This window comes from Python bivittatus, unplaced genomic scaffold (genome assembly GCF_059951505.1).
Source record: "Python bivittatus isolate LINGU-HERP-01145 unplaced genomic scaffold, Pbiv_v1 ctg000180_np1212, whole genome shotgun sequence".
NCBI classification, from domain to species: domain Eukaryota; kingdom Metazoa; phylum Chordata; class Lepidosauria; order Squamata; family Pythonidae; genus Python; species Python bivittatus.
The window spans coordinates 6441362-6465890 of NW_028277047.1; the positions used below are offsets into that span (position 1 = coordinate 6441362).

At 50.0% G+C, this 24529-nt stretch overlaps 3 protein-coding genes across 4 annotated transcripts; all 3 read left to right on the forward strand.

The window, feature by feature from the left end:
- The first annotated feature begins 736 nt into the window (after nt 1-736).
- On the forward strand, nt 737-14272 carry RBM14 (RNA binding motif protein 14). 2 transcript variants are annotated; one of them, XM_088137450.1, is made up of 3 exons: nt 737-1224; nt 4856-6131; nt 14166-14272. In XM_088137450.1, the coding sequence occupies exons 1-3, from the start codon at nt 876-878 to the stop codon at nt 14203-14205; spliced, it is 1665 nt and encodes a 554-aa protein (XP_087993576.1). In that variant the 5' UTR covers nt 737-875; the 3' UTR covers nt 14206-14272. The 2 variants fall into 2 exon arrangements, with proteins under 2 accessions (XP_087993576.1, XP_007431343.1); XM_007431281.4 differs by lacking the exon at nt 14166-14272 and adding an exon at nt 7297-14159 and having other exon boundaries at nt 738-1224.
- ZNRD2 (zinc ribbon domain containing 2) lies at nt 14166-16748 on the forward strand. Its single transcript, XM_015888620.3, has 4 exons — nt 14166-14273; nt 14438-14589; nt 15111-15195; nt 15786-16748. The coding sequence occupies exons 1-4, from the start codon at nt 14255-14257 to the stop codon at nt 16160-16162; spliced, it is 633 nt and encodes a 210-aa protein (XP_015744106.1). The 5' UTR covers nt 14166-14254; the 3' UTR covers nt 16163-16748.
- A 1016-nt stretch (nt 16749-17764) lies between these two features.
- On the forward strand, nt 17765-24446 carry FAM89B (family with sequence similarity 89 member B). The gene is made up of 2 exons (XM_088137456.1): nt 17765-18378; nt 22410-24446. Exons 1-2 carry the CDS (start codon nt 18127-18129, stop codon nt 22692-22694), a joined length of 537 nt encoding a protein of 178 aa, XP_087993582.1. The 5' UTR covers nt 17765-18126; the 3' UTR covers nt 22695-24446.
- The last annotated feature ends 83 nt before the right edge of the window (nt 24447-24529 follow it).

Sequence of the window (24529 nt, forward strand, 5' to 3'; positions counted from 1 at the left end):
TTTCAAACTTGGCAACTTTAAGATGTGTGGACTTCAACTCCCAGAATTCTGCCTTAAACCTTTCCTGACAGGCAGCTGTAGGGTAAATCAGAAAGGTTCAGGAAATGTTGCAGTTATACTGCAACTTTTTTTGTTGCAGGCCTCCCCATAAATTATAAGGTGCATTAAAGAGGGGCGGCTAATCCCCAAGCACAGGCTAAATGGGAATTTGTTTTCATTGTTTATGTAGCTGTCACTTCCGACCCATAGTGGGGAAGAGGACTCAGAAGTCCCACGTACAGATAAGGCAATCTTCTACACGTTTATGTCTATGGGAATCGAAAGGCGGGGGGGAGGGAGCGCTGGATTGCGCAAGCGCAGTGAGAAAATTTGGCTAATGGAGGGTGTTTTCTTTTTCCCCAGTCTACGGTCACATAGAGCTATACAAGTTAGAGTGGCGGATCTCATTGGATGAGAGTTTCTGACTTTCCTTAAGAATCTGTAATGCCCATGGGGAATCCACAGTTGTTTCGTACCAGCGATAGGTATTTAGCATTGCGTGTACTCCGCAGCTCACCGCGTTCGTACGAAAGCACAGCATCTTAGCCCCGGGGTCGGCGCAAACCCGCCTGCCCCAGAAGGAGCGCCGCCGCCGCCGCGCATGCTCCGGAGAAGCCCGTCCCGAGCTGGGCGGGGCCGCGCGAGGCAGGAGCGCACGTGCGGGGCGGCGCGCGCGGGTAGCGCGCAGGCGCAGTGGCGTGCCCCGCCCTCCCCTCCGCAGTCGCGTCGCTGTCGCCGGCGCCATTTTGCGCGGCCGTCCTGCCTGCCTGCCTGCTCTCCTCGCCGCTCCCCTCCGGTTCTCCTGGGGCCGCGCTCGTTCGGGACAGCGGGAGCCGATGCACCCGGGCGTGAAGGTGTTCGTGGGCAACGTGCCCGAGGAGACCTCGCAGGTGGAGCTGCGCGACCTCTTCGAGGCGGCCGAGCCGGGCGAGGTGCTCAAGGTGGCCCTCATGAAGCAGTTCGCCTTCGTGCATCTGCGCGACGAGGCGGCGGCCGAGCGCGCCATCCACAAGCTCAACGGGCACCTGCTGCACGGCCACCGCGTCGTCGTGGAGCACTCCCGCCCGCGGCCCACCCACACCGTCAAGATCTTCGTCGGCAACGTCTCGGCCGCCTGCACCAGCGGCGAGCTGCGCGTCCTCTTCCAGGAGTTCGGGCCCGTCGTCGAGTGCGACATAGTGAAAGGTACAGGCCTCTCCGCTGGGCCGCCGGCGACGCGCGGAGGAGCGGCCGGGAAAGGAGCGGCCTCCCTGCCTCGCCTTCCGTTCGCGCAGATAGGCTGCCTCTGGACGCGGAGGCTCTGCTCGCGCTCCGCTAGCCTGGCTGGTGGGGGAGGCGGACTGGCATCGGGGGTTGCCTTTTGTCCTTAACTGCTATGACTGTCTCCCTTTTCATCTATTCATTAGTTTTTATGACAGCTCCGACGCCGGCCAGGCGCACCCGCGGGCGGCGGTTTGCAAAGATGAGCGACGGGGCCGCCCTTTATCCTTCGGCTCGGGCTCCGCCACGCACGACGGAAAAGGGACGCGGGTCGGGGGAGGAGGAGGAGGAGGGCGGCGGTGGGGGTGGGGGGCCGGGCCGTGGTCGCCCAGTGCCGCCACCGATGGAGCGCAGCGCCGGGGCTTTCTCTCCTGGGGGTGCCCTCGCGGGTGGCCGTTGGCAATGGATTCGGCAGAGAGGGAGCGTGGCTCGGTACGGACCGATAGCCCGTCATCGGGTTCATTTTTTTATACCGTGAACGCAGGGGGGGGCGGGAATAGGGCCAGGCTGCAATACCCGGACGGCATGGGGAGGGAAGGCGAGGTTTTTGTTTTTTTGCCTTGAGAAGCATGTCAGCAAAACGGTGGGGGTGGGGGTGGGGGTGGGGGTGGGGGGGTTGAAATACTTGGAGCTACGATCTCCCGCTCCTTCTTGGAGCCAGGCAAATTTTGTCCCCTGCCTTATTCTTTCAAGAGTCCTGTCGCAGAGGTCGAACGCACTACCCCATAGCGTTTTTTGTTTTTTGTTTATTAGTGATACTAGGCCGTGGTGAAATTGATGCAGCCAAAAGAGTTTTTGGGTCCCCTTCCAAGAAGGACGGGGTCTGAATCGACAGTTCTTGACTCCATAGGGTTGAGGAAGCACATCAATGATGTACCCTTCTCCTTTTGGAGTTCTGGGTGGTGTCTATTTCAGATAAGTTGAGTGGTTGGAGATATAGGCCTGGAAGTTTTCGTGCCTGTTGCTGAAAGGAAGACCGAGAATGTGTGCCTAGTAAAAAACTTGTTATTTTTCTGGTATTGCTTTTCCTTTAACAGTGCAGTGCAGGTAGTTGGAATGGGAGGCTATGAGAGCATGGATCAATAGTTCATACTAGTAATCGCTGATGAAGTTAGGGACTCTGAGAACATGGGGCTTGCCTTTCTTAAGTCCCAGCCATTGGATTCCCGTGTCTTTTCAGTGGCAACAACCTGTAGATCTAGAGTTATATTAATCTGGCAAGTTTTGCCTAGTGGCTGAAGGATGAGAGTAGTAAGTAGTCTTCCAGGGGAAAGGGGCTTCAGTTGTTGAACATAATGACGGGGGAGGGGAACCCTGGTTTCTCAGCCATGTGGTTAAAGCCCTTCTTTCACTTCTTAACGATAAGAATAATCTGTGTGTCCAGTTTCAGGGTTTATTAAAAATAGTTTTGCATTGCTGATTTGATTTCTGTCTGATAGAAGATTTTGCTTAAACAGAATGGAAATCTAGAGATACTTTGCAACATGCTCCAAAATTGGCACAGTATGGCTTAGTCCTGCTGTTTCAGAAATTCTCTACGGTTAGGTTTGGGTTGATTTTCCCTTTGGCAAAAGCACGGGCAAAAGGGCAAGGGAAGGAAATTATAGTTCTGGGAAATTCAACATGGCTCATCGGTGAGCCAGCCAAAGTATAAAATAATTTGGCAAATGTGACATTAGATTTAGATAAATGCACATGGAAGTGGAAAAAAGGCATGTCAGAAAAACAAGTGAACTAGAAGCGAGTATTTTGTAGTATTTATGGATTAATATATTCTTAAGGCTTAGTGGGGAAAATATTTTGTTTTCATGAAAGAACTGAGAAGTGTCCTCAAATGACAATATAAACACGCAAGTCTTTTTTTAAATTGTAGAATATGTAAGCTGAAGTTCCTATAGTTGCCAGATGTGGTTGTGATTTCCTATTTTTTTCCCAGCAGCCATTGGTTTGAAAGACATGCATGTGATTCAGCCACTGAATGAAAATATATCATTTGAGCAGCTGGGGTTAAAATGTTCAAATGTTCCTTTTGGAGCTTTCCCAAGTCTGCTGTACAGTTGTAGGACCCGGCGTTACAGCACGTAGTACAGAACAGTGATCAGAGGCAACTGCTTTTTCAGCTCCAGTCACCAAGAGCTTCTCAGTATTGCAGACATGGGTTTTATACCCATCCATAGCCATCATGCTATTCCCTTTCTGGGTAAGGAGTTAGTTTTTCCAAGAGTAAAGTTGCTTTGTACCCAGGAATTGCAGCTTCTTAATTTATGCCTTAATTTCCCTTAGTTTCTGATTAAGTAATAATGCATAGCTGAGTATTTTTTTAAAAAAAAATGTCCAGCAGGGTTGGAAAACTATCATTTTCCACTCCTGGTTGGTTTCAGGTTTCTGTTAGCTTGGAGTAGCAGGAAGAAATTTTGACAACTTGTTCCTAAGAGTTCAGATAACCTTGAGTCTGTATAGTCACTAATATGGATCCAATAGGTAAAAATCTTAGCAGCCAAACTTATATCCTGTACCTGATGTGAAATGTAGGAAATGCTTGCATGTATTCTGTATTCTTAAGCTACATACACTTTTGTGGGAGGGATGCACTGTAGAGAACAGAAAGGTGACTTCTTCCCATATACAGCTTCTGTTGTCACTTGAAATTCATTTTTGTTAAAGCTGTGTAAAAATATAAATGTACTGTGGGTTGTCCAAATTAGGCTTCTGGTTTTATCATAGCAGATAAAGCCTTTTTAGCACTATTTTAAAGTGTTTCTAAAAGACAAAGGCCCAGCCTAGTATTAAAAACAGTTACAGCTATGCTGTACTTTGTTCATTTTCCATACAGTTCAGGTGAAATAGCAGCATTGGAATCAGAAGCAACTGTGTTCTCCGTTTTTGGCTGGGGATGACATATCCAAAGCAATCAAAATCTTTTATTCAGGATTAATATGGTGAAATAAAGAGATGAAGCACCATGGAGATAACTGTTTTGGAAGAAACCTATGAGATTAGTCACTCCCACTCCCTGTTCCGTGCAGCCTCTGATGCGTGGCTTGTACAGCCTCTGATTAAAAGGCTTCCAGAGAACAAGAGCCAGCTCCTCATGAGGGAGTCTGTTCTACTACCAAACAGCTCTCACGGGAAGTTTCTCCTAGTGTTTGCCTGAGCCCAGTTCTAGTTTTGCTCTCTGGAGTAACAGATCAAACCTGTCCTATCTTCTGCATGGTGATCTTCTGGGAATTAATCCTCCTTTTCTTGAGTCAGCTGGGCAAATCCTTCAGATAGTAGAGACGTTAGTGGGCAAGAGGGGAACCCTGGTGCTAAGGCAGCAGATGTTTAAAGCAGCGTTCGGTATCTTGCGCCTTGCTAGGTGCCAGGGCCCTCTTTGTTCCTTGTAGCTGTTAGAATTGCAAAGCAGCCCGCTACCGCAGACGCAGACTGCTCCCAGTGGATGTGCGGCAGGTTGAGGCTTTTCTTTGTATCCAAGGCATATCCAAATAGGAGTGGTTTCCAGTAATGAAATGTCATGTGTTCCTTATTGATAACCTTCTGTCTGCTGCTTTATCAGACTATGCGTTCGTTCACATGGAGAAAGACGAGGATGCTAGAGCCGCCATTGAACATCTTAATGGAAGGGAAATCAAAGGCAAAAGGATTAATGTGGAACTTTCTAATAAAGCTCATAAAAGGGGGCCTGCTGGGCACGTTGGTCAGCTTGGCGGTGGAGCTGAAAAGAACAAAATACCAACTTTAGAGAAACTCCAGCCCAGGAGTGATGGCCTGAGATCCGGTAATCTTGCCTTCCCAATGGCAGCTTCGACTTATTCTTCACTTGACTATGACTATCAGCAGCGGTTGAACAATAACAATTTAACCAAATTTGACTCAAACGGCCAAGCCAGGCAGATCTCCCCTTCCTTTTTTGGAAGGGACCGGAGCCCGCTAAGACGCTCGCCCACGAGAACAGGCTATGCACTTCCCATGACCGCCCAGCAAGCTTCCTACAGAGACCAGCCTGCAGCATCGCTCGGAATGGCCTATAGGCCCCAACCTACCACTGGGCAGGCGGCCATGTACAGAGCCCAGCCCTCGACCATGCTCGGAAATGCATATAGAGCCCAGACCTCTGTTGCCATGGGACCTTCCGGTGCCCAGACAGCCGCAGCCTCGGCACTGACACCTTATAATACCCAAGCCTATGGAACTCAGGCTACTGCTTCCCAAGTTACCTCTTACGAGGCCCAGCCCACCACAACCTACGCTGCTTCTTACGGGGCCCAAACCGCTGCCACCTATGCAGCTTCCTACGGAGCCCAAGCAGCTGCACTCTCCGCCTCGTACGGAGCCCAGCCAGCAGCCAACCAGTCAGCCATGTACGCAGCTCACACTCTCTCAGCCCAGCCCACCTCCTATGGAGTCCAGCCCGCTGTTGGCCACGCTGCTTCCTATGGGGCCCAGGCTGCTTCTGCTCTGCCAACTGCTTATGGGACACAGTCTGCCACAAACATGGCAGCTGCTTATAGCATGCAGGATGCTGCAGCCGCAGCCGCTGCGGCTTCCTACAAAACGCAGCTGTCTGCTTCGTTGCCCACGGCCTACAGAGCCCCAGGAGAAGCAGCCTATACAGCCCAACAGTCTGCTTCTGTCCCTGCAGCAGCAGGGTATAGAGCTCAGGCCACAGCATACAACGGGCTAGCTCAGTCTGCGCAGCAGGCGGCTTCCTACCCAGGAATGTCTCAGGCAGAAGCTGCCGCTCTCCACCCTCTGTATGAACGTACACGTCTCTCCCCACCACGCGGCAGCCGTGAGGATCTCTACCGAAAAGCAGCTGCAATGAACAAGAGGTATGCAGCTTAAATCAGTGGTAATGCTTTGCACATCAGTCCCGCGTTCTGTCCGAGGAGCTCTCTGTACTTCCAGAGGGACTCCAATGAGGCTTCATTCTGCGGTTCCCAGGAGGTGTCAGATTTCCTTCTAATCCTCGAATTTGGGGTGTGCTTGAAAACAGGAATGGGGGTTGGGAATGGGGCTTGCTGACCCTTTGCTTCACTGGTTCTGCCTTTAGATTTTTTTCTCTCAGCTGGTCTTTCAGCCCTTTTCTGTGCTTTTCTGTGTTAGGGAAGGGGGGAGCACATGTTAGTTGCACTCCTACTTTATCCCCCTCCCAATCTGCATATTGTAAATATGTGCATATAAGAAGAGTGGACATTCTAGGAACCGAAAATACCTGAGTGGGCATTTCTGTGGAAGGTGTGTTAGCTCTGCTTCCTGAGCAAACCCTGTCATATGGAATTGAAACTAGACCCTTTAAATCTCCTTAACTCAGCCTGAGGATAAAGGTTGCAGCTGCTTATGGGCTGTAGTTGTTTTTTCCCTGATTCAAAGAAGCCAGTATTAATTTTCTAGGTTCCTCAAATTGGAAAAAACTTGCCCTGTGCACCACGCCATGTATTTTGGGCCACTTTCAACACCCAAGAGCCTGAATTCTTGAGTGGTTATATCATCAGGTACAGTTTGAGTCCAGGGCATGAGACATAATAACTGAATCCCTGAGCATTTTCCTTGCTAGATTATTAATGGGGAACTTTTCATACAGGTACTGGGAGTTAGAAGGGCTAGTAATTCAGGCTTCAGCACTTGGCCTTAATACAAGTTTGAGATCCTTTGCCCATCTTAGAATTTAATTTCTGGGCCATAGTATTGTGAAGTCTGGAAGGAATTTCATAGTACTCTTGAGCAAGTATTTACAGTATAGCTAAGCCATTGAGGGATTCTCCATATCATCCAAGACACAGGTAAAATAGTTTCAATTCTTGTAGGATGAGGTAGCGGAAGAAAAACTACCCCTTGAATTCTTCTAATAGGTCCCTCTCTGTGCTTGAATCTGCCAGTGCTCTCCTCTGCCAGACGGGGGGAGGGCATCCTTGTCACCGCATATGTTTTATTGGGGCGTTTGCCATGAGCCTCGTTTTTTTTTTTAATTTACCAAATGTCTCTTCTCTTAACCAGGTACAATTCTGATCTCTCAGATGACCGCCGTTTATCTGACCTCTCTGATTTCCGCCGTTTAGCAGACTCCCCCCATGCGTACCGCCATTCGCCAACAAAGGCTCAACTGGATTATCGCCGCCTCCCAGAAATGCAGTCTGATGCCCGTTATGCAGGTGCCTATGGCGATTACTTGCGTAATGCACAACTGCAGCTGCATGCTAGTTACCAGCGCCGCCTGTAGAGGAATTTCCCCGTCTCTTCTGGGGTGGGACTCTGTTGCTGTGGCATCCGCCGTTGTAACACATAGAGCATAACGCCAGCTGCTGCGTCCTCAATGAGCAGTTTGATTTCAGAATATCCTTTTAGTCCTGACATTTCTTTATCATGGATGCCCTAGGCCACTTTAGCTCTTAAATTTCTTTTTGTTCTTTCTTATACCATGTAAAGGGTGTGCTATTTACCTTAGTCAGCTAGTGAGTCATATACGCTGTCCAAGATGAACAGTTTTATAAAGGAGTCTTTTGAGTGGTTGCCTTAACCTTAACGTTAGGGCTCTCCGCTCGGCCTCAGGAGCATTGTGCATTGCTGCATATTCAACCTCTTAAAACCAAAGTTTGGAGTAGGGGTGGCCATGTAGAGAACGACGTTTCCTTCAGGTTCCTCGGTCTGGCCTTTCTCTAGATCCCGCCAATGAGAAATAAAACTGTTCTACATTGTTATCTTCATTTAATGTTGAGAGAATCAGTATCCTTTCCAAATCAGCTCAGTTGCTTTTATGTAACAGCATCCCTCATTGATTTATGTCCGTCTAGACTCTGCAAGTAAACCTTATGTTAGAAGTGAGTTTAGATACTTTTTTTTTTTGGTATTACTGTAAATAAAATGGGCTGAATGACATTTTAGAACACCCAGTTGTATTATGATTTTGGTGTGTGTGCGCGTGCGCATGCGCGCGAATACCCATTCACTCATCTTTCTTTCATTGGTATGTGTGTAAAGCAGCTTCCCCAGCTTCGCCCCTCTGGATGTTTTATCCTACAGTTCCTATCATTCCTGACCATTTTCCATATGGGCTATGAGTGAAGGGAGTCAGCGATCCAGAATAGCTGAAGGGGCTTAGGTCAGGAAGGAGTGCTCTAAAACAGTTACACTGCGGACTGTTTCTGCCAAAGGGTACTGGAAGTGGGTAATCTGTAGTTGGCATTGGTGAGTGCAGACCAGGCGCGCCAAATTCATTTGAATTCCTAAGATCCAGCTCTCCCACTCCAAGGTGCATAGTATTCATAGAACTGGTGTTACCCTTTCAGCAGAGTGCTTGAACTCATTGCACCTGCAGCGTTAAAAACGAATCGCTGTCGCTAAGCCCTGTGTAATACAGTAGTAACCTGTGCAAAGCTCTATCCTTCCATTGTGTTCTGGAGATAAATCACAGTCTTTTTTCTATCCCATTTGACCTTCATGGTGTTAGATTTGTCAGAAACCAAGACAATGTAGCTTCTCTTGGGTGTGAGGAAAGGTGAGTTCTCAACATAGGAGGAAAGAGAAGGATGTGCATATGAAACTGGAAGGCCTGAAATAGTTTTGTTTAAGGGGAGCCATTATGATTCCTGGCAACTCACTGTGCAACTGGAGAGAGCTTTTTCCCTGCTTTAAAACAAAAACGAAAGCTTGGTTTGTTCATTGTGCTAGGCCATGGCTTATTTAGCCACGGTTTGATGGCTGAGCTTCTACTACACATCAGTCAGACTAAACAAACAACTTTTTAGCTTGGTGTGAACCATGTCAAAGCTATTTTAGAAGTGTAGTCCATGAACTAGTTGCACAGTGGCAGCATGATGGAATAGTGGCACGAGCTGAACACAAACTCAGCTTGTAATAATTTAACAAATGTAGAAAGGTGAAGCCGGTCCTAATTTGTGTCTTTCTGAGTAAACTAGGGTATTATTATACAGCTTTTTATAGGATTGGGCTTTTTAGAAATGGAATAAAACGTACAAATTGCTGTACTCCGGCTCTGTATCTCTTCCTTTTTTAAAAGGTCTTTCTCGGGCAAACTCTTATAGTGATCTGTATGTCTTGCCTCCTTACTTAGCACTTTGCTCAGACACAGTTGCCCCCAAAGAGCTGATGTAAGGCAAAGCTAATACTGCCCGTTCCTTTTCTGTCAGAAGAGCCATATTACCATGCTAAATAGGGCTCCCACAGTAGTTCATAGTGGGAAAGAAGCCTTCATTATTCTGTGCATATCTTCTTCCTGGAAAAGCTCCACTGGAGTCATGTGGCTCGAAGACAAGGTCTTTACGGGTTTTGAGAACGGATGCTGGGAAGCTGTGCGCAACTAGGAAAGGAAGAGGTCTGACTTGATCACTGTTGTTGAAGATGGGCTTTATCGTGTCTCCAGGTATCTTTTCAGCTGTCCATTCAGGTTTGTGAGTGTGGTGTCAAATCAGTGACCCATATCTTCTTCCTTATTTTATTTATGATGGATGATGAGGCCCAAGAACATGGCCCTAAAAAATCATTTAACACACCCATCCCCCCACCAACACACACACGCGCGCGCGCAAATGGAACTTACACAGAATGTTGATAGTGATACCTCTTGGAGTTGGTTACACTTGGGTAGCTGAATCTTTCCAAAAATTGGAGAAGGATCCTGGCACTGCATAGCTAAGTAGAAGCGTTGACAGAAAAGGTATGGGCCAGCTTTGGATTGCAAGGGGAGAGGGAGAAATTAATGTAGAATACGTTTAGAAATTGGCCATAGATTTGTAGTCAGTTATATCCACAAATTTAATTCAGCCTCAACAAGAGCCACCTCAGGACTCCAAACTCTGTTGAAGGTTAAAAAAAAACGATTCCCATTACAACAGAAAAAACAGAAGTTTTGATCAGTAGGTGCTGAAGGACAATGACTTTGGCTCCTCCATTGTTGCAAGGTTAGAAGTAGAAACTCTTGCTGACCCTCCCTCCCCTGTTAAAAGGATTTATAAAAATAGCTTTACTTTCAACATAGTTGTTCTTCTGTCTTTCCCTGTCATGAAAGACTGCATGTTCTGCAACAAGTGATAGAGTTGAGCAATAAAAATAATTTTAAGTTTAAAGTTAAGGCATTATGTGCTGTGGCATCCTGGCATTTAAATAATGCAAGATAGTTGGATAGAAGTTTTTCCTGGCACTTTAAATTTTGATTTTTAGTTAACATTCAACTTGGCCAGTATTGTTTCTTGGCAAGACCTTTGTGTCTTCTTATGTAATTGTAATATGGATACTGTCATTCATCCCTGCTTAAAAGCCAGTTAATGTTGGTAACTATTTAATTGGATCTTGGGGGGGGGGTTTCCTTATAGTATGCAAGCATAGGGTATTTATTTTTCAGCAACTCCTATATTTCTACCATTGGCTCCTACCAAGCCATGCTTCCTTTCTAGGGTCAGCTGCCAGCATGAAACAGAGTTTTCTCCTTTACCAGTGCTTCAGCACTGAAAGCTTATGAAAATGCTGCTTCCAGGAGGCACTCTGGCATTCTTTCTGTTGTTTTTTTAAATTTGCTTCTGGTGAACAATTATGAGAGGTTGAGCTATTTCTAGACTGGGGAGTACAGCCTCGAAAAGACCCTGGCATTGGTTGTGTGGGCTAACCAGCCAGAAAAACAGTTTGTCGCTTGCTTTAATTTCAACAATCTACGACTTGATTGTTAATCAAGCCTTTTCAGTGCTGCTTGTTGTATTAGTCCCACTCCTTCCAAATGACAATAGACCTCAAAGGTACAAAATTAACCATTGGGCCATGATGATGTTTAGATTCATCCATCAATTCCTGGGCATCTCAGTCAAGAGAAGGGATATCCTCCAGAAGAGTAAGGCTTAAAGCTGCAGGTGAAGAGGGGTGAAAAGCTGTAATCCCATACAAGTTAAACTGATGTATCAGTGACTTGTAAATATACACTTGATGAGACCTCAGAAGTCACCAAATTCATTCTTTCAAGGCAGTTTTCTGAGAAGTAGTTTCCTAAAAAAAACAACAGTACACTGCAATCAAATTTCAAAAAAGTGGGTTTATCTACATTAGCTGAAATACTGCAGGGGATCCAAAGAAAGATCAAGAAAAGTTATCAGGTATATACCAACAGGTACCAGGATATCTGAACAATCAGCACCTTGACAGACCAAGTATCCCTGGAGATGGGAAAAAATGGAGTTTGCGAAGGAAGCTTGCTTCAGTTCTTCCACTGATTCTTCTACTGGCTTTGTGTTGTACTTGAAAGAACCACCTGGCTTCTCGAGGTGCTGAAGCAGGTCTTCCTGGTGCCACCCTTTTAGTGTCCTTAAGCAGGGCTACAGGAAACAGGTGGGCTCTTGCATCAGGTTTTCAAAGAGTAACCTGAGCCCTTGTATACACGTAATGTGAGAGGTACACATGAATGAGAAAAACTTGGTGGTGCTGCAGAAGACTCGTGCTTTACGAGGGACATCTAGCCTTGAGGAATCAAACCCTCTGATTTTCAATCTCTAGAATAAAAATGCAAGCATACTTTTATCTGCCCCATCTGTCTGGGTTTTTCTAGCTATAAGCCCGTTAATACCCCAGATTAAAATGCCATGTATCTAACTTCATCTCCTGGAGCTCTTGTGTACCACACAGCTTGTTTAATGTCAGAGCTAGATATTTCTTTGCCCTGCCTCTAACTCTGTTAGCCAGTTCTTTGGTGTTCACAGACACACTGCGAAAACAGCACTAGGCCCAAACAGATATACCACATTGGTATAATTGGATGGCCTCGTTCCCTACAGCGTGCTGAAAGACTACCCAGCTTCATGTTAGTTTCCATGTGCAAACCCAGCTTTCTCTGGCTACAAAACAGCCTTCCATTCCTCTCACCTTTACTGCTTGAACACTCCGCTTGTCCTGGAACCCCATACTTCTTCCTCAGCCATCAACTCATGGCCCGTGGAATTAAGGACAAGGGGCCTTCTCTTTCAGAGGTTCCTTGGGGCAGTAATGCGGTCCTGCCTGATGAGTTGCGATGGTTCCTCCTCTCGAAAAAAGCTGCTGCTTTCCCATGGTTGTGTCCCTTTTGCCCTGTGTAGCCTGGTTTGGGTATTCCAGCAGGAATGTTGGGGTTTGGGGTGAAGTGGGGTGTTTCCTTTTGCCTCCTTACAGTGCTGTAACATTAGGAAGTCTGTGCCTTACTGTGGCATGGACTGATGATGTCTTCTTTTTTTTTTTTGGCCTGAAATGGCTGTGTTCAGATGTTGGGAAACTTTTAGATAATCACCTATTGATGATCATTCCGATTGAGAGTGTGCATGTGCGTATCTCTATTCTGTTTCAGTCCCTCCTAGAATATGAGTCCCCAGGTGTGGAGTTCCTTTTCCTTGCCAAAATTCACAGGCCACATTTAGGATGGCTGGCTGGACTCCGCTACGTTCCTGACAACCTTGACTGAACCAATCATAGAGGCTGGGGCTGCCTTACCAGTTAGGCCAAAATACGGTTTGCTACTTAGTTTACCTGTTCCGCGGAAGATCTTTTTATCAAATGAAGCCCGTGGGCTGGCTTTCCATCGCCCCTGCCTGAGCCAGAAACGCAGGCCGTGAGTTTCACGACCAAATGAGCATTTGAACCCGGAGAGATGCCCGACCAAGTTAGAATCCGAGTGCCGAAAGAGACGCGTCCTCAAGACCCTGTAGAAAGCTTTAGCCTCGGCCGGGCTGTCTGCGCGCCGGGATGCTCCCCGCACCCTCGGCCCTTCGCCTGCCTTGGGGTAGGCCCTCTCCTCTCCCGCGGCCCGGCTGCGAGGGGGGCTGTAGGCCAAGAGCCCCTGCCGCGTCCGGCTCGCGAGAGCGCCCCGCAGGTGGGATCGCGATTCGGCAGCCGCCGCTGGCCGAGCCGCGCTCGGGTTTCGACGGGGGGCCTCGGCTCCGCCGCCCAAGCAAAGGGTTGCCCTGTCCTGGCGGCCCCGGGGAAGGGACGGAGGGCGGGCGAGGCGGCGAGCGGCCGCGCCTCCAAGGACCGTCCGGCCAGTCGGAGGTGGGGTCCGAGTTTGGCGGAGGCGCCGAGAAGAGCCCGCGCCCGGTGCTCGAGCAGAGTCCCCGCGACCCGAAAGGCATCGCTCGCGGGTTGTCTCGGCATCCCGCCCGGGGTAACTTCCGCCGCGGAGCAGAAGGTCCCGCTCCGCCTTGCCGCGTGGGAGGATTGGTGGGCGTCGCCCCCCGCCTGCTGAAGGGGGCTGTCGGGGGGGGGTCTCCCTTTCTGGGCTGGGAGAGCCTGATTCTCAAGCCACGGATGTGGGACGTTGCATTTCACGACCCGGGAAACGCCTCTTGTATCTGATAGCCGTGCCGACCTAAGGCAGTCCGTCTCTCACCACCCACCTCGGTGGACGGGATTACAGCCATTCCGGACCTTTCCCGGGCATTCAGCGGTCATTTTGAAGGCTGCTTCTCAACAGAGCCTCAGCTTGTCAGTATCTTCTTCCTTGTTTTTCCCGGTGGTTCTCTCAGACCTGGGCTGCAGCGAGAAACCCCCGGCAACTGTGCTCGCAAACACCGGACAAAATAGTCTTCTCCTTGATAGGAGTTAGACACCATAGACCGGCAGCCTGAAGAGGAATCTGCCAGAGAGAATCATCCTGGGTTATGTTTATTAGATTTAAAGCTTCTGTGACTAAGGAAAATTGGAATCTGAGTCCTAGCCCATGCTGATTGTCAGCATTCAAATAGCTGGCTGAATCACGACTTTCGTTGTAACAAAGAAAGGGCTCTACGAGCTTTCCCAGACCGTAGAGAACAAGAGCACAAACGCTCCCCGGAACCTTCGTGTGGCCTTCAGCGTTGCCGGAGGACGTTGAAAGGCGAGGGATTTTTTTTTTCCCCCTTCCGTAGGAAAGTCCTACCAGGAGGTGGGCGGTACCTGCGCCAGTGACGGAGGGAGGCGTGGCTAGCGCCGGAAGTTGCGGCAGAGGGGAAAAATCATGGCGCTGAACGCGGCAGGTAAAGTGGGGAGGGCGAGGCGTCGCCATGGCAATGAGTCTCTGGCCCGGCAACGGGCCCGGGGTCCCGACGAGAGGCGATGGAGCATGGGGAAGGGAAGGGGGGCGACTCGCGCTCCCGCGCCGGGCCTCGCCCCTACCTCGGCTTCTTCCTTTCCGGCGCAGGCCACGACGACGCGGAGTGGGAGCCGCCCTCCGAGGCGGAGCTGAAGGTGATCCAGGCGCGGCGCGAGCGGCAAGACAAGATCAGCAAGCTGATGAGCGAGTACCTGCTGAAGGGCTACCGCATGCTGGGCGACTGTTGCGAGGAGTGCGGGGTGAGCGAGGCCGCCCCGGGAGCGCAGGAGTGCAGAGGGCGAGCGGGCGGGAAGGAGGCCTCTGGGTAGCCTCCCGGGTGCCTGGGCGGGGCTTGCTTCGCCCCCGGGTGGCCTGGCGGTCGCCAAAGGCAGAAGCCGCCGGAAGAGAGGAGAAAGAGGCAAACGAAGAGTCCCGCCCGAGGAAAGGGGCGGTGCGGCCGCTCGGCGAGATCCGGGGCTGAAACAGGCCGGGCGAGGTGCCGGACTCCTCGGTGCTGCCCAAGAGCAGGTGTTCCTTCCACGCAGCAGCTCTGGGGTGGAAAGTCCTGCCTCCACCACCGGCTTCTAGACCAGCGTTTTTCAACCTTGGCAAGTTTAAGATGGGTGGACTTCCGCTCCAAGAGTTCCCCAGCAAGGCAAGAAGGGGGGGGGGTCTTTCTTCACTCTCCCTTGCATGCCGATTGCATGGCTTTGGCAAACACGCTCTGACTTCGCCCTTCTCTTCTCCCGTCCCCTTTGCCTTGGCCGCCTTGTCCTTCCAGACCATTTTGCTGCAAGATAAGCAGAAGAAGCTGTACTGTGTCGCCTGCCAAGAGCTTAATTCTGATGTTGACAAGGACAATCCAGGTACGCTGGGCAGAGGGAGTTTGGTCCTCTCTGAGTGTATTGCAGTGTAACAAACCAAAACTCTTGTGCTCATTTGAGATGCTGGGAGCTGTTCTACGCTTCTGCAGCACGAAATTGGAATGAGCTGGGAGGGTGTCACAAAATAAATGGGGTCTTCCTTTTGGTTGGGAGCAGCTTCAACTTAATTTACTGCATCAGTAAATTATAAGCTGTGAAATGCAGTTCATACACAAAAGGGGCTGTGTGGTGGAGGTTTTGTGCAATTGCCACTTAAAATATAACTGCTCCACACTTTGTGGTGCTCTGACAACCGAGGTGTTCTTGTATTTGTGCAACTTTTTATTTGCTGTTCACATTAGCAGTTGATTTCTGAGCAAGCGAGAGGGGGAAAGACCCCCTTTTCTGCCACGGAAAAGCTTTGCACGTGATCGGAGGCAGTGTTAAATTGCTGATGGAGAGTCCAGATGGATTTTTCCATTGTGCACAAAAACATCCCTGAATTTCAGCAGCTGTCCCAAGCAGTGTGTTGCTGAGCCCAGAAGCCAGCCCATGTTCCTACCTCTGTGTTCTCTCTCTCTCTCTCCCTCTAGCACTCAATGCCCAGGCAGCTCTTTCCCAGGTGCGGGAACGACAGCTGGCTGCTAACTCCAATGAAGTTCCTTCACCTGAGTACCTGTCCTCTCTGCCAACGGCCCGCCACGTGCCACGCCCAGAGCACTGCGAAGGGGCAGCCTCAGGACTCAGAGCATCTGCCCCTGCCCCAGCCCTTCCAGCATCCATTGTCGTGCCTGCTGCTCCGTTGACTGTCAGCCCCCTGGCTGCAGCGGAGGAGGCCATTCTGGAGAAGATCAGCTGGGCGAGCCAACAGCTCCAGGAAAGTACCTCCATTGAAATGAGCATCCAGCTTTGCTCGCTCATCCGTTCCTGCACAGAATCTCTCAAGGGCATCAAGCAGCTGCAGCAATGAATATGCCCCGGCTTGAAGGGGCAGTGCCAGGCCATGGAATGGAGTATAGGCCATGCCTGGGGCACCAGAGGATCTTCCCCATTCACCTTAGAGTTTGAGTGGTTTAAACAAGACTGGGCTCTCCCTTCTGATTAAAATGTGAGCTTTTTTGCCTCATTCTGGTTGTCCTGACATTTGGAAAATGTTTGAGAGGATTTGCACATAAGGTGATCTTTCTAACGTAGGGCAAGGAAAGGATAGATATGTTAGGCTGGTTGGGGGAAGGGTTACACTGGGGTTAGCAACATTTCAGGCACCAAATTTGGGGCTCCTGCAGACTCTTCAGAATAGATCTGCGCAACATCCCACTTGCCATCCAAAGATCTGGGTTTATCAGGAGCTCCATGTGTTGAATCTTTGTGAAGCATTAAAAAAGATTGTTTCAAGGCGCAGGATAGGTTTGTGCTGGGTTCTGTCAAATCTTGCCTGGTTGTGAAGGAATTGGGTTTGACACAGGGTTTTGCCTGTATGGAGCGTCAGAGGCCAACTTTATGGTCCCACCTGTTTTGAAACTTTTAATAAAAAATACATGAAAACGAAGCAAGAAGCTAAGAAATTGCAACTTTCTCCTCTTAGGCATCTTAGACATTCTAATGAATAAATAAATCAATTCATGGAGGGCCTTGTTCAACTGAATGAATGGAGAATGCTTTTATCCAGCGTTGATGACAACTGACACATGTAAGAGGAAGAATGGAAAGAGTGATACTTGACATTGGTCGGGTGCGATTGAATAAGGGGATTCCTACATGCAGGAATCTGTAGATTACTCTCTGCCTGGGTTTGCCTAACTCTAATAAAGTTCCAGAAGACTAACCCCGGGTGAAAAATAACCAAACTATGAGTGTGTTTCTAGTTCTTTCACAGACTAGGATAAACCTGCTGTTTGAATGCTTCTGTTGTGTGACGGTGGGTGACAAGTATGGAAGACAGACAGTGCAAAGAAAAGGATCAGTGGGCTGGCAGTCTTCCAGAGCTGCGGGTGGGGAGCCAACAGGACATCAAGCTTTTGCGGTCCTAAAAAGATAGATAAATGGGAATTGGCTGGGCAGGCAGGATTTGCCTTGCCCTGTGCTAGGCCCTGAGGATCCTCCAAGGTGATGCAGTCCAGATGTCGATTTACTGCTTTACCCCAAAAGAAGCCCAGCGCAAGGCCACAGTTGTGTGGTTTCTCCTGTGGCCTACCTCGAGCCCTTCTAGTTTTTCCACAATTCTGGATTTCCGGGGGGGGGGAGGCAAACACGATCCATGGCACCTGTTAATGTAATTTTTAAATGACTATTTATTGGGTTTCAAGCCGATCGGTCAGGGTTGGCACCCACCAAGAGTCCTTTGCAGGGCCTACGCAGGCCTCTCGGGGGCTGGATCCCGCTGTCCGGGCTGTCTCCGGTCCCGGCCTGCCCAGATGCGCGTCCCGAAAAGAGCTGCCGCTGTTGGGGCTCTTCTCCAAGCAGAAGAAGGGGCGACTCTTCCCCAGATGGCCCGTCCTCGGAGGGGCGCTGCGCCCCCAGAATCTGGCCCCACCCCAGAGCCGGGCCGGGCCGGGCCGACCCGCCTCCGCCCGTTCGGCCGCCGTCGAAACGGGCACCGTCCGCCGACCCCGGGCTGCTGCCCGCAGGGCGGCGCCGCGTCACGTGCCGTGCCGGAATCAAAGCGGCGCCCAAAGGCAGGAGGGCGGGCGGAGGACAGCCGCGCCGCAGCCCGGCCCGCCCGGCGTTGCCTTTAAGCGCGGCGCCCTCGCGCGCACGCCGCGGCGGAGCAGACAAAGGCCGGCGCGCGGCCGCTCGCCCGCCCTGCGCCGCCGAGCAGGCGGGGCCGGGGGTGCCTCTGAGCATAGCCCGAGCGCCGCCGCCGCCTCACCTCGCCTCGCCTCGCCTCACCCCCATGGCCCGCCCGGCGCGCCGGCGGCCGCCCTCGGCGGGGCCATGACCGGCCTGCCGCCGCCGCCCGCGGAGCCCCCGGCCGGCCAGGCCTGCGCCCTGGAGGGGCTGCCCCCGCTGCCCAAGGGGCTGAGCGGCATCCTCAACTCCAGCGGCGGCTCGTGGCGCGAGATCCAGCGGGTCTACAGCAAGACGTCGCGCATCCAGGACGACCTGCGCCAGGCCCAGCGGCCGCCGCCGCCGCGCGCCCGGCCCGCCAACCTGGACGCGGCGCTGGCCGTGCTGCGCAAGGAGATGGTAAGCGGCCGGGCCGGGCCGGGCTCGCTGGGACCCACCTGGCAGGGCGGTCGTCAGAGGAGGGGGGCCCTGCCCTGCCCTGGCCCAGGACAGTGCCCCCTCAGGCCCCCCAAGCCAGGCCCGCGCAGACCCCGTCTCTCGGCCGCGGGAAGGAACCGCAGAACCGGGTTGGGCCACCCAGGCTAGCCTCTTCTGCGGGGTCTCCGGCCGGCCGCACAGAAGGCCGTGAAACCGCGGGTCTAAATTAGCCGGTTGCCTCATGGCAGCCTTTGTTATTCCGGCTCAGAAGTTTGGCTGTGTAGTCCCTGAGGCGGGCAGGGTTTTATCCGCACAACAGCCCTGCGAGGGAGGCCAGCCAGCCAGCGGGGGCTCCCTCCTCCCTGGCCCCGTATGGGCGATTCCAGGGCTGAATTTTCAGGGCTGGATGGAGCACCCCCTCAGCCACCTTCAGTGCAGAAAGGGCTTTTAAGTAAGCAAAGTAATGCCCGAGATCGCCGGAGAAGGGGAAATCTGGCAAGCCCGTTGGGGAGTGGGCATAAGGCATGAATTCACCTCAGTAAATAAATAATAAATAATAATCTGAGCCAAGATTCTGCCAACCACATTATGAACTCTGTTGGCACGTTCTCTGGGGGTCTCTGCGCGAGTGCGTACGCACGTGTATTTCAAAGGACCGTTGACTTCTTTCTTCCCAGAAAAACTGGGTTAGCAACACACAGAAACCCAGTTAAAGAGTTTAGAGAATTGAAATTAGTTTGGTCAGAGACAGTCGTGCTTTTGGACACCCCCCTGAGCAGTTCAGCGTGACTCCCCGACTACCGGATGGCGGCATTCCCACACCAAGCTTGTCTAGGCTGAAATGAGGTCAGGACATAGGTGTCCAAGGAGCTGGGGAGGGTCCAGCCCTTCCCTTTGGGGGGGGGGGAACAAGCCATCATGATAAACCAGAATGTGAGTTCATCTCTGCAAAAAAGGCCATTGAGGTTTGATCCCCTGAGTTTAGTGGTCTGTGTGAACCCAGTCATCTCCGGTGTACTTCTGATACGGTTTTCGGATGTTGCCGTAACTGCGAAAGACATAAAGATGGGTTGTGAAAAGGGATGGAGTGCAACCCAATTTATAGCATGCTTTAATGTTACGTGCAGTGGATAGTAAGGATCCCGCAGGAATGTGATGAAGGTGGATCTGCAACTTCAACTTTCTTTGGTCTAAAACGTTGATTCACCTCTTTTTCTTTCACTTTTTCAAAGATGCGCTGTAGACGCCGTTCACTTACAGGTCCACCTTCTATAAAACATCTTGAATTGTGAACAGTCCAGGTTGTAGAACCAGGAAACGATGTTTGGAATGGCGCAAGTTGGGTGTGAGTTTTAGGAAATGTCAGCTGAAGGCGAAACCCTAAACTAAACAGTGTTTGGTTACTTTAGGGCTCACTGGTGCGAACATAGTTGGTGAAATTAGGTGAGGGTTCTGTTTGCTTAAAGCCGGCTAACTGGGTTTAACTCAGTCGCCTGTGGTTAAACAAACCACGGAGTTGTACATTGTGCTAACACAGCTAAGGAGTTACTGAGTGGGTATGGAGAACATCTGATAATCTAAGTCAGTGTTTCTCAACCTTGGCAACTTTCAGATGGGTGGACTTCAACTCCCAGAATTGAGAGTTGCTGGCTGGGGAATTCTGGGAGTTGAAGTCCACACATCTTAGAGTTGCAAAGATTGAGAAACGCTGCTCTAGAGAGTTGCCAGAGTAGAAGGCAACATCTGATGACCTTGGTTACCTAAAAAGGAGCAAAGCAGAATCAGATCAGATTAGTACTTGGATGAGGGACCACCAGGTAATCCATTTAATAAAACATCCTGGGCAACGGCAAGCTGCTTTAATGCTGTTATCCAGAAAACAACATGGAGTGGTCAAAAGCGGTCGTCACCAGCTCAGCTTGAAGGAGAGTTTGCTTTACCCAGCACCTGCCCAGATTAATGGCAGCCTCTAGTTGATCTTGAAGGGCCTGGCCTAATTAGTTAGTGCTTGGATGGGAAATCTCACCACTGGAGGTTAAACAGGGAAGATTTAAAAAAAAAAAAAAGCTTCCGGGAAGAAACCACTTTCCAAACTGTATTTGACTTGACAGAAGTTGGCCTGGACTTGCAAGCAACCTTATTTTTTAAGCTTAGCTGCAAGGAGGCCATTTTTAAAATAATGTATTAAAATAAACATGGAATAGAAGAAGGATGGATTAATGCAAGTCACCATTGAAATAAAAGGTGCTTTAATGGTTTAAAGGGTGGAAGACAAGATGAGGAAAGGAAAAAGAACAGGATAGAAGGAAAATGAACATCTGTTCCCACGGCAGCTCTTAGCGACTTGGGCTGATGTCCAGAAGTTGAACAAGAGCCACTCCTGTTCAGCTGTTAGTACTTGGATGAGACACCACCCAAAAGTATCCACACCTTCCAACTTAGACTAGGAAACTTTTAAAATATCCCAAAAGGGCAAAAGGAAACCATTTCCACTTTGTTGCCAAAAAACCCCCTACATAGATGTCACCATGAGATGCTCAGAGTTGAACTTGGCTTCAGGGAATCTTCGCCTTGATTTGTCTGCCTCCCAAATAAAAGTGCATTAAAAAGACAGGTTGCAATAAAAGGCTTAGAAACACACCAAAACAGAAAAGACGGAATGAGCCCCGCAATCTGTTTCATTTGCAAGAATTGAGAGCTGTCTGTCTGGAATTAGATCTGGGCAGAAACGAAATTGTTGTGCTTTTGCAAAAGATTGCATCCCCCCCCCCCCCCGACCTTGAGAACTCCCGTGTTCTCTTTGGAAGAAATTTGTAATGGGATTTCACTTTCATTGAATCCAATGAAACTGGAGAGGGGAAAAATTGCGGGGTGGCTGACCCAGCGGGGGCAACGCTTGTAAAGGGCTCGTCCAGCAGAGGGCAGCAGAGTCCCGCGGAATTAACTGAAAAGCCATTTCTGCTTTCAGAGCTGGGGCCATTCGCATCAAAGCGAATTCTCCCTTTATTCTAAAGACTAAAAAACATTATTTTAGAGTCAGATGAAGGAATCCTAACCTTCCCATTTGCTGCTGACAAACCCAAATCCAGGTTTACCCTTCTTGCTTGTTTACTTTTTCATTGTTTACTTATTTAAGGAATTTACATAGCCGCCCAACTCAAACACTGCAACTCCAGGCGGCTTACAAAAAAACATTTTTGGGGGTTCTTTAGAAAAACATTGATTTGATAGCTTTGTTTTCAAACTCTTTTTTACTATTTTTTTAAAAAACTCTTAATAAGTTGCTGTATTTATTTGAAAGGAACGCTATTTTCTCCACCCACATTATTTACTTTTAAAATTACAGTATCATCTTAGATCCAGGGAGAAATGAAGAAATTCAGTTTTCTATCTAAATCTTTCTTTTTATAAAAATGTCATCCTGAATTCAGAGCAGATTTCCTTAAAAAGAAAAAAGTTAAAGATCCCCTTGAGCTGAGTTGGACTCCTTAGGACTTCACAGAAACATCCGTGGAGTTTTCTTGGTTTGCTCTTAGTTTTTCCAGGGTGGGTTTCAGGGTTTTGTTTTGTTTTGGACTACCTAATTCAGCCTTTTACGGTTTCCTGGTGGTCTCCCATCCAAGAACTAACCATGGCCAATCCTATTTAGCTTCCAAGATCAGCAAGGGTCACTAGAGTCAGTGAGAGAGATGGATGAATACAGCTTTCCTTGCTACAGTCATTCCTGGCTAAGGAGAATCTGGGCCCTGTTACTTGGCCTCCCATTTTGACTACTTTAATGGATGATGTCTGGGACTCTGCTTGAAGACTATCCGGATGAGTGTTTCTCAACCTTGGCAACTTTCAGATGTATGGAATTCAGCTCCCAGAATTCTGGGAGTCAAAGTCCACTCATCTGAAAATTGCCAAGGTTGAGAAACACTGATCTAGAAGCTACAGCTATTGATGGAGGCAGGACTTTCCACCCAACAAGCTGCTGGTTTGGATCTTTTGCTCTTTGTTACCCGTTGCAGGTGGGGCTCCGGCAACTGGACATGTCCCTTCTTTGCCAGCTCTGGTCTTTGTACGAGTCCATTCAGGAATACAAAAGCCTCTTCCAAGACTTGTCATCCTCGCTCCACTCGGAAGGCAGCCTGGCTGCTGAAAACGGCTTCTCGGACGAGGAGGAAGATTTCGACTTGGACCCGGTGAGTCCGGACGGGCAGCGGGATCACCCTCCGGATCAGCAGCTGCGCATCCTCCAGCCTCAGAACTCCCGGGATCAGTGGCTGAAGGAGTCTTTCCATATTGCGATCTGAGCTGAGCGTTTTTCCCCACCCGGAAAACAGCGTCAGGAAAGACCGGTTGGAATTTTAGGGGTGGAAAATGTGTCCCAGTTTATAATGTTTTCGGTTCCAATGCAAGAATCCAGCCCTTTTTCAGCTCTTCGCTCCGCTCCTGGGCTTTTTCCTATCCGGTTCTCCCTGAGAAATCCACAGGATTCATCCTCCTGCCTTTCCGGAGAGAAAGCGCGTTTCAGGGGCAGAATGCAGGTGCCCTCCCCGCTTGCCGGGCGCTTCGAAGCGGACAGCCCCGATTGCGACACCAGCTGGAAGTCCCACCGCCCCGTTTTCCTTCCTTATGGGATTGTCTTTGGAAAAGCGCTGAAAGGGTCCGAATTAACGGGGACTTCAGCTGGATGTCCGGTCCGATCCTGGGCATGAAGTTTCTCCCGCAAGGGCCCCTCTGTCTTCCCGCTTGCCTCCCCCGAGGATCCGGGGACTTCTTCCTCCAACTGGGTGCCCCACCAGTTTCTGGCATTTTCAGCCCAGGTGCAGGGCAAGAGCAGCGTCCGGAATGGCACTAGGCTGGGAAAAGCGGACCCCAAGAATTTTATGGCTCGGGAGAAAAAGAGAGGATCACTTTGGCGGTGCTGCAGAACTCAGGCCTGCAGAGGGTGGAACTGGGCAAAATTGCCTGTCCTCGGGTGGGGATGGCGTTCGCCTCTGAAGCTCTTTTGATATTCAGAGGAAAGGAAAGGCTTTGCTGCATCTCTCCGAGGTCCAGGCCTTCCCTTGTCTCTTCCTTCTCCCCACTGCCAGGCTTCCTGTGGCCGGATGAAATTTGGGGTGCTGCTCTTTGCCAGTCCTTGTTTGCTCCCCTACAGTCCTAACGGCATTCGGTTCCTTCAGGCAGCAAGAACTGCAACTTTTGGGACTTTTACTTGCCCAAATTCCTGGATTCAATATGTCCCTATTGAACTAATCAGAATCATGAGGACCAGGAACTTAATTTCTTTTTCAAACAGGGATGGCCGCCCCAGCTTGCATTCTCAGGATCCGAGCTTCAGTTCTCACCATGGCCAGACGGCCTCAGCCAGGGCCCTCTCTTTTAAAACCATGGGGACTTACATTGCGAATTTATTTTTCTTGCAGCTGAAGCTTGCAAGAGAGGGGTGACTGGGGCAGAAATGTCGGGGGGCTCGGGGGGATTCTTCCTGACGCACCTTCTTTTTGCTTCTGGCATTTTAGCATCAACTTAGAAATGGGGCTGGGAGGTGGGATGCTGACAACAGTGCATGGAAGGTGTGCATTGCCCCCCCATGCCATTAAGTTATAATGGATTTTATTTATCTTTGGTTTAGCATGTCAGGTGAGCCAAGCTGTGCTGGTTTGTTTGCTCTGGTTTAAGGCTTAGGGCAAGAAGACCCGTGGTGTCTTATTCAGCAGAGGGTGGCTTCACGCAAAGCGTGTGAACCTGCAGCCAGTAGGATTTTGCATGATACGCGTCAGCTTCCTTAGTAGAGGCTGATTTACCCCACTTTCTCCTCGACTGCACACTGATAAGGAATGGTTAGCTAGGAGTGTGCTGTATAGAACAACATTTGTTAATTATTATTTTTTTTATCTGGCCATACCTGCATTGGCTGGGTTTTATTATTGTTAATGCCTCGGCCAGGTTACGTAACCGGCAGCCTTGGCAAAATATTTAATTGCAGACCGTTTTCTAATTGTGTTTTGTGTCTTTAGAGCCTTGCGGTATCAAGGGGGGTTTGGGAAGAGGATCAGGGGGTGCAGAATCTTTGCTGCGCTTTCTTTCCCCCCGTAGGGGCCGAGGACAGAGCTTGGATGGTTAATTAATATATTGGCAGCTG

Excerpts from the sequence above, each read along its gene's own strand:
- RBM14 (XM_007431281.4), top strand. The coding sequence starts at position 876 with ATGCACCCGGGCGTGAAGGTGTTCGTGGGCAACGTGCCCGAGGAGACC. Across the intron at positions 1,225-4,855 it reads CGAGTGCGACATAGTGAAAG|ACTATGCGTTCGTTCACATG; the intron begins GTACAGGCCTCT and ends CTGCTTTATCAG. Across the intron at positions 6,132-7,296 it reads GCAGCTGCAATGAACAAGAG|GTACAATTCTGATCTCTCAG; the intron begins GTATGCAGCTTA and ends TCTCTTAACCAG.
- ZNRD2 (XM_015888620.3), top strand. Across the intron at positions 14,590-15,110 it reads ACTGTTGCGAGGAGTGCGGG|ACCATTTTGCTGCAAGATAA; the intron begins GTGAGCGAGGCC and ends TTGTCCTTCCAG. Across the intron at positions 15,196-15,785 it reads TGTTGACAAGGACAATCCAG|CACTCAATGCCCAGGCAGCT; the intron begins GTACGCTGGGCA and ends CTCTCCCTCTAG.
- FAM89B (XM_088137456.1), top strand. The coding sequence starts at position 18,127 with ATGACCGGCCTGCCGCCGCCGCCCGCGGAGCCCCCGGCCGGCCAGGCC. Across the intron at positions 18,379-22,409 it reads CCGTGCTGCGCAAGGAGATG|GTGGGGCTCCGGCAACTGGA; the intron begins GTAAGCGGCCGG and ends TACCCGTTGCAG.